A 16,460-nucleotide genomic window follows, 5' to 3' on the forward strand; every position below is an offset into this window, starting at 1 on the left:
GTGACATCTTTGCTCTTCAACACTTTGAAGAGGTCCTTTGCAGCAGATTTGCCCAATGCAATGTGTAGTTTGATTTCTTGACTGCTGCTTCCATGGCTGTTGATTGTGGGTCCAAGTAAAATGAAATCCTTGACAACTTCAATCTTTTCTCCGTTTATCATGATGTTGCTCCAGTTGTGAGGATTTTTGTTTTCTTTATGTTGAGGTGTAATCCATACTGAAGGCTGTGGTCTTTGATCTTCATTAGTAAGTGCTTCAAGTCCTCTTCACTTTCAGCAAGCAAGGTTGTGTCATTTGCATAACGCAGGTTGTTAATGAGTCTTCCTCCAATCTTGATGCCCCGTTCTTCCTCATATAGTCCAGCTTCTCGTATTATTTGTTCAGCATACAGATTAAATAGGTATGGCGAAAGAATACAACCCTGACGCACACCTTTCCTGACTTTAAGCCAATCAGTATCCCTTTATTCTGTCCGAACAACTGCCTCTTGATCTATTTAAAGGTTCCTCATGAGCACAATTAAGTGTTCTGGAATTCCCATTCTTCACAGTGTTGTCCATAGTTTGTTATGATCCACACAGTCAAATGCCTTTGCATAATCAATAAAACACAGGTAAACATCCTTCTGGTATTCTCTGCTTTCAGCCAGGATCCATCTGACATCAGCAATGATATTCCCAGTTTCACGTCCTCTTCTGAAACCAGCCTGAATTTCTGGCAGTTCCCTGTCGATATACTGCTGCAGCCGTTTTTGAATGATCTTCAGCATAATTTTGCTTGCGTGTGATATTAATGATATTGTTCTATAATTTCCACGTTCAGTTGGATTACCTTTCTTGGGAATAGGCATAAATATGGATCTCTTCCAACCAGTTGGCCAGGAAGCTGTCTTCCATATTTCTTGGCATAGACGAGTGAGCACCTCCAGAGCTGCATCTGTTTGTTGAAACATCTCAATTGATATTCCATCAATTCCTGGAGCCTTGTTATTCGCCAATGCCTCCTCATTCGCAGGATTTACAGTATAACATATCCCTACCCCGGCACACCCATCCCCCCTCCCTGCTCTATTTTTGTCCAGTGCACTTCTCATCATATGATATACTAGGCATTTCACTTCTTTACTTATTGTCTGTCTTCACCTTCTAGAATATAAAGTCCATGAGGGTCAGGTCTTTGTTTTGATCATTGCTAGGTCCTCAGCACCTAGAACAGCTGAGTGCTACTCTAAAGTGTTCTAAACCCACAGTAGGTGCTCTAAGCTGTTCTAAGCTTATTGTAAATGCTTAACAAATAATTACTGACTGAAGGCATGAATGGAGCCACTTCTAAGTTTCTGCCAGGTTCTCATTTGGGGGCAGGAGTGGACACAGGCATGGGGCTGTTGTTGTTGTTGGGTACCACTGAGTTGATTCCAACTCATAGCAACCCTGTAAGACAGAGAAAAACTGTCCCATGGGGTTTTCTAGGCTGTAATCTTTATAGAAGCAGATTGCCAGATCTTTTCTCCCTCAGAGCCGCTGGGTGGGTTCTAACCTCTGACCTTTTGGTTAGTAGCCCAGTGCTTAACCATTGGACCACCAGGCAGGAAGTAGGAAATGGCAGCAGCAGATGGGGGACCAGGAAGAAGGAGGGGCTCTGGATGAGGCCAACAATGCCAAATCACTGCCCAGATACCAGGTCTACTGTAACATTGTGGTCAGGTGGTGAAGGATTTCAAATATGCTCCCCCTCCTCCTCAAAGCAGCAAGGTGGCCTGAGCATCAGGTGGCCCCAGAGCAAAGGGAAACAAACCCAGAAACGGACCCTCACACAAAACACCCAGGATCTCGGAACACTCAGAAAAGGTGAGAACTGTTCTCATACACACCATGAGTTGCAAGTGGCAAAAAGGTGATCCCAAAGGCTTGAACTAGGGCTGTGAGTAGAAGTTACAAGGACTCCTATTTTGGCTTGATAATAAGAACTGCTCCCTGCTCCTCCCCCTTCCCCAGGAGAGCTGTCCAACAAAGCCTTGAGCTTCTAGTGAAGCAGTTCCCTGTCACCAAGAGCACACGGACGGAGTCCAGGGTCCACTCACTCACCGGGCTGAACTTTCTGTCAGTACATTCAGCAGTTAACCGTTGCGCTTACTCTGTGCTAGGCGTAGAGCTTAGCACTGTGTAAACAGTGGCGAGTAAATATTATTCAAATAAATAAATACATGCATATACGATTAGAATTTGTGAAGGCACAAAACTGGGTTGCTCGAGAGGGAAGCCTCCCTTAGAGAGAGGATTGGGAGGTCTATCTTGGCAGGAGATATTTGAACGAGCCTTTTGAATGGTGAGAGAGGCTCCCAGCCTGTGAGGCCAGGGGAAGCGCGACGGAGCAGAGGGAATCGCAGGAGCACGGCGCGGTGTGCTAGGGCTGGCAGGGACCGAGTTCACCTCTCAGTGCACAGTGGAGAAACACAGGCCCAGCGAGAGAGAATCACTTGCCCACGGACACTCGGTGGAGCCGCCGTAGGGCAGAGGGTCAGCTCAGCGGCCCGCGCCACCAGGAAGCCAGACGCCCGCCTCCCATCCAGCCCCTGACGCCGTAAGGGGCGGGGGACAAAAGGGTAAAGCTGAGGGTAGTGAGGGCGACTACCAGACCCCCGGAGGTGGGGAAGGGGGGGGCAGGGGGAGGCCCCGCTGACGTCATTTCCGGGGTCGAGGCTATATAAACGGGGCGCGAGGACGCTGCTGCGGCAGTACTCCAGCCTGGTGAAGAGAGACTAGTAGACGGGCCGACAGACGGACGCAGAGACGCTGCGACCCCATCCCTGAGCCAGCGCCGCCGCCAGCCCGCCGCAGCCCCCACTGCAGCCGCCCCTCACCCGGGAGCCCAGCTACAGAACGCCAGCTCCTTGGCACCCCGGGTTCGCCATGCGCTCCGCCGCTGTCCTGGCGCTTCTGCTTTGCGCCGGGCAAGGTGAGCGAGCGCGGGGGGCTTAGGGAGAAGGGACTGGGGAGCCCCTGCCCGCCCCTGCCCGGCCTGAGGTCCAGGGCGCCTTGCAGCGCCGCGCGCCCCTCCTTGCCTCCCCTCGGGCGCGCCGGGATTTCAGCACCGCGGACAGCGCCTCGGTCTCCCGTCTGGCCAAGCAATGTGACCTCAGTCCGGACTGTAGACCTGACTCCTGGGCCCCGACCCCCGACCCCGGGGGGCAGGGTCCCCTCGCGCTCCCACCCGCTCTCTGGGCTCAGCGCCTCCGCTGCATTAGGCCAGCGCCAGCTCCGGGCCATCCGTGGCCGACCAAGGTCACTGGGGGGAGATGGGAGGGCTGCTGCTTTCTCCCCCTCTGCCTTCTCTCCCTCTTCCAGCCTCCCTCTCCCGTCTTCCTGCCCTTGTCTTCTACCTTTCCACATCGGCTCTCACAATCCCCCCTCCTCCATCTCTTTCCCCCATCTCTCCTCTTCCCCGATCTCTGAGTCTCTCCCCGTCTCCCTACGCCCTCTCTCCACCCCAGCTTTGTTTTCATAGCCATTGCCTTTGGCTCCCACACCCCCTCCAAAGCAGGAGCCTTCTCAAAGGGAAGGGGTAGGGCTTCTCAGTGCAGCCTCTGTGGGCCTCCCACCCTGGGGACAGCAGTCGAGGAGTGGAAACAAACAGCCACTCGTTTGGGTAGGGACAACTTTGAGAGGTAGCATGGTAGCATGGGGTGAATGGACCCCCAATGACTTGGCCAGGAATGACTAGGCTCCCCGCGGAGCAGAGGAGTGACCCCAGCTCTCTCTTTTCCTTCCCAGCCATTGCCCTCCCTGTGAACAGCCCGATGAATAAAGGGGACACTGAGGTAAGATGGGGTGCTGAGGATGCCCTGGGATGGGAGGTGAGAGGCCCCAGTGGATTCCTAGTGAGGCTGGCACAAAGCCAGGAGCCAACACTGCGGCTGCTGAGCCTGGGGACAGCTTGCAAAAGAAGATATCAAAGATTGCTAAATTTCCCTGCTATCCTGCTGTGAGGACTTCCCCAGCTTCCTCTGAGCTGAGTGTGTGGCCCAATGAGGTTTGTGTCTTACCTGTGGGCTAAAGTGCTAGGTCCACTGTGTTCAAAAGAGGAATTCACTAGGCCCACCATGGGGCTGGTGGGGGCGGCTTCTCTGTCATGTGGTGTCCACAGACCTGTGAGAAATGCCTTCAAGTGCCTCACCCTGGCCTCCCTCTTTGCTGTTGTCTTGCCCTCAAGGCTCTGCTGCTAGCAACAGCTTCCCATTCCACAGGCGCTCAAGCTTCAGCTGCCCCAAAGGGCCACAGTGAAAACATTCTTGATAATGGCTCCTGCACCCTGGGGTCCCAGACAGTTAGACTGATGGTGGGGGTAACTAGGCAAGGGCCTTCTGAGACACTAGCAGGGGGTTCTCTGGCCAGCAATATACTTGGAGTTCACTCTTGTCTGACCTGGGACTCTTTTCCATTCTCTGGTGCTCACAGACACCACTTGAGGCTCAGAGAAATTTCCATTCCCTGCCCTTCTGGGAGCTGTTTGCCTCCATTTCATAGAGACCACGGTTAAAACCCAAAGTATCAAAGAGATTCCAACTTCAGTGTGCTTATTCATATCTTCTACTTTTCTAGTTGCAGACAGACCTCAATTTAAACCTCTACCATTAATTCTAGCTGTGCAGCCTTGGAAAAATTCCTTAACTTCTCAGAGCTTCCACTTTTTCCAGTTGTAATAACATTTCCCTTGAGGAGAGTTGTGAGGAGTAGGAATTGAAGTGCCCAGCACGCAGTAGGTCCTCAGTAAGTGGGCACTGTTATTTCTGGGCATTTCCTTCTTGATCTCTCTGTCCATCCATCCCTCTCTCCCGGAAGCTGCCGTCATGAACCGTTGGTTATCTGATGTTCCCAGTGCAGGGTCTGGGGCTGCAGGAAGATACATGGTACAGGCTGCAGGACTCTGCTTGCCAGCTTCCTTCAGGGAGACCCCGTGGTCACTGCGTACATCCAGCAGTCTGGGGTCAGGGGTACAGAGCCGCTGGTTAAGACCCGAATGTCCCATCTGAGGATGTGACTGCACACATCATAGAGCCCGTTTGCCAGTTTGCCATCCTGAATCCCGGGACTGGTTGCCTTGGCACCCTGTAGACATGGGCTGCCACCCCCTCACTCCCCACTAGCGCTGCCTGATGCATGTCTGACTCCTTCTGCTCCTCCTCTGGCTCTAGGAGGCTGCTGAAATGGATCAGGAGTTGTGACTCCCTCCCCGAGTGTGTGCAACACCTCAGAGTGCTGACCCGTCTGTGCCTCATCACCTGGGAGGGCAGATGGGTGGGGAGCCTCATTCCCATTTTACAGATGAGGAAACTGAGGCTCAGACAGCTTAAGTCATTTGCCCAAGATCATACAGCTAGGATAGCACACTATAGCTGGTACCATCATTGAAGACCACCCATTTACTAAATGCCTAATTTCCCACAGCCCCTTGCTAGGCCTCACAAGATTTTCAGAGATATAACTGCTGTTGACCTGGGGCAGGCACCCAGATGTAGGTGATGTGTGCCCCACATCCAGCCAGGGTACTCACTGCACAGGTGAATACGGAGCCAGACTGAGGCTGTCACTCGCTGCATGTGACAGCACCATGGGTGTTAGGAGCCAGGGACCTAAGTCCTTTTCCCAGACAGAGCAGAGCCAGAGAAGATCTTTGTTCTCATCTGGGCAGTCCAGGAGGGCTTCCTGGAGGAGCTGGTGTTTGAGCATCTGCAAGATTAAAACAGTTTTGCAAGACCTTCCTCTAATACCTAAGGGCAGCTTCCCCATCTTTAGGCAAACATTACTTGGGGATGAGAAGATACCAGGTCCCCACCCTCCATCCCACCTCCACCATGATCAGCCTTAAAAGCCACCTGCTGCCGCTGCTATTGGAGTGCCCAGCACATGGTATGCACCATCTAGGGGGTTGCTGTTATCATTGCTATTATGGTCCGACTAAGGAGGCAGAGCTGTGCCCCTGATCCAGGCATCCATGGACTCCTGAAGATAAGAGCCAACGTCTTGTTCTTATAAATCTGGCCCAGGGCCTTTGGAGGCTGAGCCCAATGCCCAAACCAGTCCCAACTCACCATCTATTCTCTTCCCAGGTGATGAAGTGCATCGTCGAGGTCATCTCTGACACAGTCTCCAAGCCCAGCCCCATGCCTGTCAGTCAGGAGTGTTTTGAGACCCTCCGAGGAGGTATGGGCCAGAGGTTGGGGATAAGGAATGCTGCCTGCTGGACCGGGAGGCTAGGAGAGGGGTGTGTGGCTTTTGATGGGATTCAGTGATTTAATTCATCAGTCACTGACCAGACACTGTGCTGGGGCCTGAGAAGGTACAGGGAGATAAAGGAGCCACAGCCCCTGTGCTCCTGGAGCTTACAGGCCTGCAGAGGGGACAGAGACAACACAAATAACTAGAATTTTGGGCAGAATGAAACCAGGGCTGGAACAGCAAGCCCACCAGAGCGTGAGCTCCCTGAAGACAAGGACTGTGTGTGCTGTATCCCCGAATAGTCTCTGGCACCTGGTGGACACCCTGTAGATATGTGATGAATAAATCAATGTCATGGGGGGCAGGAGAAGCCACTGCGTAGGTGGAGCCAATAGCAATTGGGTTGGGCTTTAAAAGAATACTTGGAAATCCATCAGGAAGGGTGCTCCAGGTGGCAGGAACAGCATGAGCAAAGGCACGGAGGTGGGAAAGTGTGTTGGGCTTAGAGACACCACCTTATCCTCAGGGGCTGCCACCTTCAGCTGAGGCCTGGGTGCTGGGACAGTGGAAAGCCAACACCTTAGAGGGAAGGTGGTCTTGTTATCTCAAGACCAACCCGGCTGCTTCCACCCTGGTTTTGAGTTTCCAGGATAAATTCCTTGTGCTCAGCTGAAAATATTGATTGCAATCTCTTTTTGGGCTGTTCTCCGGAAACCACCCATAACGACCCTCTTCCTGCAGATGAGCGGATCCTCTCTATCCTGCGACACCAGAATTTACTGAAGGAGCTCCAAGACCTCGCTCTCCAAGGTATTTTCCAGCCATTCCGCAGAGATCTGAGAGTGGAGGTTCTCTCTCCAGTCTCACTTTTCCTATTATAGAATGGAAAGGTGGGGGGCCTCCGTGCCGTGCCACTCAATCCAGTCTGTTATTGATAAAGAGATCAAGGCTCAGAGAGGCTGGGTGACTTGTCTAAGGTCACACAGTGAGTGAGGGACACACCAAGACCAAAAGCAGCTCTCCTAGTGCCCCGCAGACTCTGTAGTTTAAGCCATTTCACTGTGGCACTTTCAACACTGGACTGCAGAAAAGATCCCCTGCCCTCTGTTAACTGAAAACGAAAATTGATCTCCAGGAGGGGACCCGTTGCCTTGTGAGCTTCATCTGCTCAAAAGAGAGGTGGGGGAGGCAGGGTCTTGGTTACCCAAATCCACGCCAGACTTTCAGTGCTTCAGGGTAAGGTATGCTTTTTTCTAAGAAACTGGAAAAACCCCACTGATGCTATCGAGAATGGAGTGACTATGGGAGGTAGTGAGCACCCCATCTCTGAGCATATTCAAGCAGAGCCTGGAATGGAGGGTTAGGCTGATGTCATCATACACACTGAGCCATTCTGCTCAGCACCAGACTCATTCCTGGGTGATGTAAGGCACAGAGCCATGCCCTGGAGGCTGGGTTCTGGCCCTGCATGGGCCCTGGCTGCCTCGCAGTGAAAAGTACCATTTACCTGAGGGCAGAGACATCGGCACCCTAGGTGTCCCCCTGAGAGTGAGCCCTCCAGCATGAATCCACATCTGCTTCCAAACCAAATCAGGGCTGGGCTATGTCTGGGTGGAGTGGGGGCATGAAGGCTGCTCCAGGCCCAGAGGCCCCCACTCTGAGGCCTTTGGGGCAGGCCATGCCATGTGTGAGAAAGGAGAGAGATTTGGGAGGAGGTAAGCACCAGTCATCACAGCAGCAGGGACCCCAGGGCCCTTCCCAAGTTCACGTACTGTTCTTTCACTCACCAGTCAGCTTGGGAGGCTAGTGTCCACCTCCTGCACTTGTTGAGAGGATGGAATGGGTGCCTGGCACACAGTAGGTGCTGGGCAGAGCTGCGGCTTTTTATGACTCATGTTATTCATTTATCATCCTTAAACCATGGTGTTGCTGTCTTTACTAAACCTGAAATACTTTATTCCAATCTAGTAATTTTAAAATTAAATGACTAACTTATGACATTTAAATAATTAAATATAATGTCAACAGAGACTGTTAGAGGGGAACGCGCATCCTGAAACATCTTCGGCACACACACAGCCATGTGTGCATCCAGCGTAAGCAATGCACAGTCTAAACGAGCTGCCATGCAGTCAACTCTGACTGATGGCAACCCCACGTGGGTCAGAGTAGAACTGCGCTCCATGGGGTTTTCAATGGCTGGACTTTTTTTTTAGTACATCACCAGGCCTTTCTTCTGAGGTGCCGCTGGGTGGACTCGAACCTCCAACCTTTTGGTTAGCAGTTGTGCATGCTAACCATTTGCACCACTTAGGAACTCCATATACACTATACATATATGTGATTGTTTTCTGTTCAAAGAGGATGTCTATCCATCCATCTGTCTACCATCTGCTCCCATAATGCTCTCTGCACATCTGTATCATGGCACTTACTGGGCAGCAGCACAGCACTGCCTTGTTTCGTAGAGGAGTGATTACATCGTGCAGAGCCCAAGCTGTCCAAGGGCACTTCACCCAGGTCTGCTTGGTACACAGCCATCGGTCAGGCTCCTCTGGCCACCCTGGAAGCTGCCACTATGGGGGGCAATCTTCCCCAGCTGCAGGGCTGGCCTGGCTGAGGGGTCATCATCAGGCACGAAGCACAGGTGTGGGAACAGCCAGGGGAGGCCACAGCAGCCTGGGGCTGGGTGCAGGCAGAGGGGACTCTGGGTCCTGGCAGCAGGGGCCAACCCTGTGCTTGAATGCAGCTGCAGTGCTTGGCCTTCTCCCTGGAGCCTGGACTCATGGGATGCAGGGAGCAAGGATGGCCTGAGTCAAGAGCCCCCATGAGGGGACAAGCAGTCACCGTGACCTTCCACTGCAGAGTCCAAGTCCCCTGAGCTACCAACCAGGTCCTAAGGAGCCGTCCACTCCCCACTCCTGCCCCTGGGACCCTCAGCTCCATTTGAGCCTTTGTTGGTCTATGGATCAGGAGGGCTTGCTCTTGTTTTCTAGGTGAGAATCTGGAGAGGTGGGTGGTCACCTGATGGGCCCCAGCTGGGAGGGGGTAGAGGCGCCCAAGCTTCACCCCTCCCCAAGCTCTGGCGCCTGCAGTCTGGTCCCTGGAACACTATGTGCCCAGTTTACAGATGAAGAAACTGAGGCCCTCACACTCTTAGATACGCCCTGCCCAGATGGGATTTTTTTCTCCTTTTCTCATACAGGTGCCAAGGAGAGGGCACATCAGCAGACGAAGCACAGCAATTTTGAGGATGAACTCTCAGAGGTTCTTGAGAACCAGAGTGACAAGGTCGAACTGAAGGGTCAGTGTCAGCCAGCCTGGCCAGAGGCTGGGCAGGGATGGGGGTGGTGAGAACAATTACAGTAGTTATGATGGACCAAGTATTCCTAAGAGCCAGGAGCCCCTCCTTTAGGCCCTGTAAGGTGGATAGCATCTTCTTCCCTTTACAAATGGGGAAACTGAGGCCCAGAGAGGTTAACTACCTAGCTGAAGATTCCATGGCTGGTGGTGAGCTGCAAAACGGATTTGAGTCAGGGTCTGTCTCATCCGCTGACCACTCTGGAGCAGGAAGTCTCTGACTTGGCAGGCAGGCAGCTCCAGCTCCGGGTCTTCCCAGTGGCCACTGAAGCAGAGCACGCCTGCCCCCCATGCCTGACCTCCTGGGATTTGAGGTGCCTAACACATGAAAAAAAAAAAAAAAAAAAAATTTTTTTTTTTTTTTTTTTTTTTAACACATGGGGTCACCATGAGTCGAAATCAACTTGACAGCAACCGGTTTGGTTTTTGGGTTTTAGAATAGCCAAGGCGCAAGAGGGTCCCAGAGGGGTAGGTTTGAAATATTACATGAACCTGGATCATCTTTCCTGAAACCAAAGAGCTTTTTGGGGTCAAAGAGATCACAAGCTAGGGCACCGTGATGCTGTCATCCATCCTCCCTGTCTGGAAATGACCACAAACTGCCCCGTAGGGCGCACCCTCTGCATGTGGAAGGGGGTGGGGAAGGCCAGTTTCCAGGAGCCCCGAGCTCAGTGGTCTCCTAATGGCTGTGGCTGAGAGGGGACACAGGCAGGCGTGGCCGAGATGCCCTTCACTGGCCGGCACTGTCACTGACGTGGCCGCTGGGGTACACCCTGGCTCCAAGGACACGCACGTCTGGGTGGATGACGAGGCTTCCATGGGCTGCAGGAGAGGTGCAGTGTAGTTTGTGGATGTGCCTGGAAGTTTAACGGGGAGGCAGCCATGTGTGAGCGCCCTGAACATTGCATTCGGAGGCTGTGGTTCAAGGCTAACCTCTGAGGCCTGCAGACTGCATGAGTATGAAAAGCCACCTTACCTTTCTGGGAATCAGTTTGAGTTTCCGTAAAATAGGAATGGGAGCACCTTTCCCCTGAAGTCTTAGTGACACCCCAATGATGGACTCTTCTTGGTAGTGCGTTGTTAGTTAAATGAAAATCATTGAAGGGATGGGAGGGACTTTTATTAGTTAGGATCTGTTTTTAGGGCAGCCCCAAGAAAATATAGATATATTTTTAATTGTTGTAAAAAATATGTATAATGCATTTTTTTGCATGTATGATTCAGTGATACCAATTACATTAATCAAGTGCAGCCATCACCAGTGTCCATTAAGAAAATACCTTTTAATGAAGCTCTCCAAATACTGGGGAGCTGAGCGCTTTCCCAGCACGCTGAAGGCAGGGCAGCCCCGCGTGGAAGGGAGGTTGGGTACAGAGCGAAGTTGCAGTGATGGTGCCCTCTGACACAGAGAGGTGAAGGAACTTACCCAAGATCACCCAGCAATTCAGCAGATGTCTTCATTTCCAGTCCAGGGCTCTCTGCTGGGGCCATCCACAAGGTCTATTTTGAACCCATTCTGTCTTAAGAGGGAGAATTACAAGAAAGAAACACAATCTAATTGTGCTCAGGTCAAGCCTAGGCTTGGAGGGGGTAACCCTAATTCTGGCATGGGTCTTTTGAGCTGGGCTTGGTGGGAAGTGATGTTGCGATGTCTTAGATCTGAAATTGGCCTCTGGGGAGCCCCAGGTGCAGCCCTCTCCCCAGGGACTGACTATGCTCCTGTTGGTTCTGCAGAGGAGACGGGAGAGGCGTCCTCCAAGGATGCTGTGGAGAAAAGAGGAGATTCTAAAGAGGCAGAGGATCGTGGTGCAGCCGCAGGGGAAGCCAGACTCCAGGCATCCCTGGCACCTGGGCAGGGGTCCGAGATGGAGATCCACCAGGCCCCTGGGGAGGAGGAGGCCACAAACACCCTCCCCCCAGCCAGCCTCCCTGACCAGAAGCACCTTGACCCACAGGCTGTGGCGGACACTGAGAGTCCCCCACAGGGTCTGGTGGACAGAGAGAAGGGCCTGGGTGCAGGGCAAGGGCAGCAGGCAAAGAGAGAGGAGGAGGAGGAAGAGGAGGTGGAAGAGGAGGTAGAGGCTGGAGAGAAGGCTGTCTCCGAGGAAGAAGGCCCCACTTCGGCACTGAACCCCCACCCAAACCTCAGCTACAAGGAGACCCGGAGGGGTGACGGTACGTATGGCTGTTGAGCCCTCAAGTGTGTCAGGGAGAGGGGGCAGGTGGTGGGAGGGACCTCATCTGTAATCTCATCCCACTTTCACAATAGCCCTGAAAGGTAGGTATTAACTCCATTTTCCAGATGGGAAATGGAGGCTCAGAGAGGTTAAGTAATTTGCCCAAGGTCACACAACTAATTTGTAGTAAAAGCTGAGATTCCATCCAACCCAGGTCTATCCGACTCTAAAATCATGCACCTCCCACTACTTCACGTAGCTCCAGATGGCACCCAGGGGGCAAGGGGGGTTCTGCAGGGTGCGTGGGTGGGTTTCAGGGACAAAGGGACAGCCTGGCAAGTGGGAGCAGGCTTCAACCAGAGTTTTGGGGAGACCTTGGCTCCTCATGAGGGCCTTGTCCTCCCCGCTTCCTGGTGACCCGTGTGGGTCAGAGCTTTGGGGTGGGGGAGCTAAAGGCAGAGGCAGGCTCTGGCCAGCCCACCCCAAAAATGGAGCTTTGAGAGGCTCTCACAAAGAAAGGAGAAAGAGGGCTTTTCCTCCCCAGTGGGATTTGCTGGGGAGAGGCTGGGCTGGCTCTGAGAACTTGGGGTCCTTGACCCCAGTGGTGGCAGTGGCAGAGGCCCTCAGGGAGTGGCAGGGACTAGGGAAGGTGGCGGTCCCTCCCTCATTGTCCTGCTCTTGTCCACCCCCAGCTCCAGGTCGGTCTGAGGCCCTGGCTGTGGAGGGAGCCGGGAAGACCAGGGCTGAGGAGGCTCAGCCACCTGAGGGGAAGGAGGAGCAGGAGTCCTCTGAGGAGGAGGAGATGGCGGGGCCCCCCGAAGGCCTTTTCCGGGGCGGGAAGAGCAGGGGGCTGGAGCAGGAGGAGGAGAGCCTCTCCAAGGAGTGGGAGGACGCCAAGCGATGGAGCAAGATGGACCAGCTGGCCAAGGAGCTGACGGCCGAGAAGCGGCTGGTCGGGGATGACGCGCAGGACGACGACCCCGACCGCTCCATGAAGCTCTCCTTCCGGGCCCGGTCCTATGGCTTCGGGGGCCCTGGGCCGCAGCTTCGACGAGGCTGGCGGCCGACCTCCCGGGAGGACAGCATCGAGGCAGGCCTGCCCCTCCCAGGCCGTGGCTACCCGGAGGAGAAGAAGGAGGAGGAAGGCAGTGCCAACCGCAGAGCAGAGGTTGGTACGGGCGGAGCAAGCCCTAGGCCAGCCGCGGAGTGCGCACCTCTGGCCCACTGAGGGGACACCGCCCCCTTGGAGCTCTGGGACTGGAGAGGTGATCGGGCTGGGGGCTCTCCGGAGACTCACCAAAGAGCCTGGGTTCAGCCATAGCTCAGGAGGGCAGGAGAGGGAGTGGCAGGCAGGGAGCCCGAAGTAGGGGGCAGAAGACAGAGCAGGAGAACCTCTGCTCACCATGGGCACCCGCAGAGCTGGGAGGCAGGTGCCATGAGTGGCTGGGAGACCAGATCCACGTGTAAAAGAGCTGGAGAGGGAGTAAGCTGAGCCAATTCCCAGAGACACCAGGGGTGGGCTTTGTCCTGAAAGAATGGGGAACCTGAACAAGCTAGTGAGCAGGAGATAGGTGTGATGGGTGGAGCCTGATGCTTGAGGTGGGGGAGTTTGACAACAAAGGGATCCGGCAGGGACCAGCCTGGGGGGACCAGTGGCCCCCAGAGTTGGGTGGGCATGGGAGGGGCACTAAGAGACAGCTTGTGCCCTGGGAAGGCCTTGTGGTTGTCTGGATCATGCCTGGACCCGATGCAGCCCAGGCACAGCCTCCTCCTGGGTTAGGCCCTGCGTCCTGGCCACGATGGCCAAGGGGCCGGGGCAGGGCCAGCCTGATGCTCAGGCTAGGCAGGCACAGACGTGCACCAGGAGACCTGGGTTCTGCCCTAGCTGTGTGACCTTGGGAGGGTCACTGCCCTTCTCTGAGCCTCATGGGTTCCACCATTTGTGAAAGGGGGGTAAAGGGTTCCCCTCTCATCACATGATCATGATTAGGGCACAGAAGTTCTAGAAACGTGGCCATACTCAGAGCGTCGTGGGCAGCTCAATGGGGTGCATGGATGTAGCCCCATAGGAGGGTGGAGTGAGACCTGGATTCCCTGGTAGGCAGAGATACCACCCTGGAGCTCGAGGTGGGCTCAGGGACACCTGTCCAAGGCTCAATACCCAGGCAGATCAGGGCCCTATGAGGGGCTGGCACCTGCACAGCCCCTGACCCATGATTCTCCTCTGCCCACCTTTCTTCGGGCCCCTGGCCCTCTCTCTGGGCCTGGGGCCTTGTTGTCAGCCTCAGAGGAAGGAGGCTCCATCTTGGGAGCTGGAGCCGGGGAGGGTATCGCCAGATGTCCCCTGCAGAGTGAGAGGAAGGGGCTACAGGGAACAGCAGCTCAGCCCTCGCCCCCAGCTCTTGGCCCCAGAACAAGGCTGGGTGCCTTTGTGCACCACCTGCCCCTCAGCAGCTAGAGAGAGCGAGCTGCCCAGGGATGCCTGCCAGCTCCCTTCCCCACAGCTGAGGAAGCCCTGGGGAGCAGGGTGGAGATGTGCGGGGCCCCAGAGTCGGTGCACAGGGTTGGGGGGTTCCTCCACACTGCCCAAGGGTCTTCTTAGAAATGTCCCCAGCGTCACAGAACTCACGTCGCCAGGGGCTGCTCAAGGAGGGCTTGAGGGCCCCCGATTTCCACGCAGCCAGCCATCCTCAGTGTCTGGGCCTCGGGGTGGGGCTGTGAGTGCCGCCCTCGGGCAGGGGCGCCCTCACCAGCCTGGTATCCGGCAGGGACCTTGGAAGATGAACCCTCTCAGGCCAAGGCCCGGAGGCGGCCTCCCTGGGCCCCTGCTCCCAGTCAGAAGGTGTGCTCTTGTGGGGGTGAGTCCCGGCTCTGGGGCAGGGGCACTGGAAGCTTCCTGGGGCACAGAGCAGGCTCACAGAAGGGCCCCTACTTCCCTGAACCACCCTGGCACCAGAGCTCAGGGTCCCCAGGATCAGGACCAAGGATCCCGGCCCAGGGCCAGGTGGTAGAGGGGAGCTCTCACACCATAGAGCCTGCACCATAGACCCCACAGCCCCCGCAGGTAGGCAAGGCGTACAGAGAAAGATCCAGAAGCCCAGGCCCGGTCTCCCAATGGGAGCCATCATCCACAGTCTGGGCTGGGTTCAGGGTAGGGGGGCTCTGAAGGGCACCTGAGGGCCTGGCTTTCTTTGGGTCCTGAGAGAGAACAGACTCCCACCTGTCTGGGGTCACTTAGGAGGAGGTGGGGCCTGGATGAGAGGCCACCTGGGGCAATGTGGGGTATGGGCTCCCTGCTCCACCAAAACCTCAGAGCAGCCCAGCAGGGTGGCATCATTGTCATTGTGGGATGGATGAGTCCACTGAGGCTCAAAGAGGCAAAACCACCTGTCTGAGGTCACACAGCTAATCAGCAGCCAAGCCAGTCTGGCTGTCGCTGGCGCTCTCCCTGGGCCAGCCCCTGTGTGACCCCAATATCCTCTCCTAGGACCAGGAGCTGGAGAGCCTGTCGGCCATCGAGGCGGAGCTGGAGAAAGTGGCCCACCAGCTGCAGGCGCTGCGGCGGGGCTGAGGCGCCGGCTGGCAGAGCTGGCCAGGGCCTTGAGGCACTCCGTGGTCCTGGCTTTGCTGTCCCCTCTGCAGGTCTTGGCCAGACAGCCCGGGCGCTGCTTCCACTAGGGAGGCCAAGCCTGGGCCACCCTGTTGCCCCACTCTGCTCTCCCTCCCGCTCTCGGCCCCTGCTCCTCGGCAGGGCGGCCCTCCCACAACTTTAAACACTGATGATTCTCTCTGGACACAGGCAGCTTTCTACAAGTTTCCCTTCCCCACCATCAGATCCACTGAATACAACTGCAATAACGCTGACCTTTTGATGAAAGCTGAGAAACTCCTGACTGTAATACGTTCTGTGCAAAATTTATCTAAGAAAAATAAATCTGCTCTGGGCTGTTTCTGGTTTCTTTGAGCTTTTCCTGTTCAAACGTAGCAACAATTTTGAGGACGGTGCAGGACCAGGCAGTGTTTTGTTCTGTTGTACATGCGGTTGCTGTGAGTTGGAAGTTTTCCCCCTCCTGACCTGGAGTGGGCTGGGCTGGATTTGGCCAGAAGAACAGGGATGGGTAGGTTCAGTACCCCGGGGGTGACTCTTTCTGGGCCACTTCCTAGCTGCAGGATCTCAGGCAAGTGACTCTGCACCTCAGTTTCCTCATCTATAAAACGGGAATGCTGACACCTGTCTCACAGGTAGTGTGCGGGGGTTAAATATCACATGCAAAGCCCTTGGTTCAGGCCCCCCCACTGCCCTTTCTCCGCCCCACAGCCCAGCCTATCTCGGCTGGGCCATGCAGAACCAGGGCTGGTTTCAGAAACACTTTCTGCTTTTGGGTAGAGGTCCTGACTGCTCCAGGACAGTGCCTGTCACCAAGGCCGCAGCCACTGGACCAGCTTCGGGCTTCCAGATTGGGGCTCTGAGATGTGGGCCCCTCTTGGCATGAATCTGCCATAACCTCTGACCTGACCTCTGACATGTGCTTAGGACTTAGGGCGTCTGAAGTTTTTACACATTTAATGGCTCGCTAGAGCTTGGGAGATCTCAGTCCGCTTTTTGAGGAAGACAACTGAGGTTCCGAAAGATGAAATGACTCATCGAAGTCACAGACAGGGGTGATGCTCATGAGACTTAGTGACGGGGACTGCGCAGCATCAAGCC

General features: G+C 55.0%; 1 protein-coding gene across 1 annotated transcript; it reads left to right on the top strand.

Annotated features, from left to right (window-relative positions):
* The first annotated feature begins 3,199 nt into the window (after window positions 1-3,199).
* Window positions 3,200-15,812, top strand: CHGA (chromogranin A). Its single transcript, XM_064292897.1, has 6 exons — window positions 3,200-6,200; window positions 6,957-7,025; window positions 9,421-9,519; window positions 11,310-11,750; window positions 12,451-12,920; window positions 15,240-15,812. The coding sequence occupies exons 1-6, from the start codon at window positions 6,065-6,067 to the stop codon at window positions 15,321-15,323; spliced, it is 1,299 nt and encodes a 432-aa protein (XP_064148967.1). The 5' UTR covers window positions 3,200-6,064; the 3' UTR covers window positions 15,324-15,812.
* Window positions 15,813-16,460: the final 648 nt, after the last annotated feature.

The sequence above is a fragment of the Loxodonta africana genome, chromosome 10 (assembly GCF_030014295.1).
Source record: "Loxodonta africana isolate mLoxAfr1 chromosome 10, mLoxAfr1.hap2, whole genome shotgun sequence".
Taxonomy (NCBI): Eukaryota; Metazoa; Chordata; class Mammalia; order Proboscidea; family Elephantidae; genus Loxodonta; species Loxodonta africana.

What these genes read in the sequence shown, in the direction of transcription:
- CHGA (XM_064292897.1), top strand. Translation starts at nt 6,065, where the DNA reads ATGCCCAAACCAGTCCCAACTCACCATCTATTCTCTTCCCAGGTGATG. An exon ending in GGAGACCCGGAGGGGTGACG is followed by an intron (nt 11,751 to 12,450) that starts GTACGTATGGCT and finishes CCCCAGCTCCAG; the next exon opens with GTCGGTCTGAGGCCCTGGCT. An exon ending in GTGCCAACCGCAGAGCAGAG is followed by an intron (nt 12,921 to 15,239) that starts GTTGGTACGGGC and finishes ATCCTCTCCTAG; the next exon opens with GACCAGGAGCTGGAGAGCCT.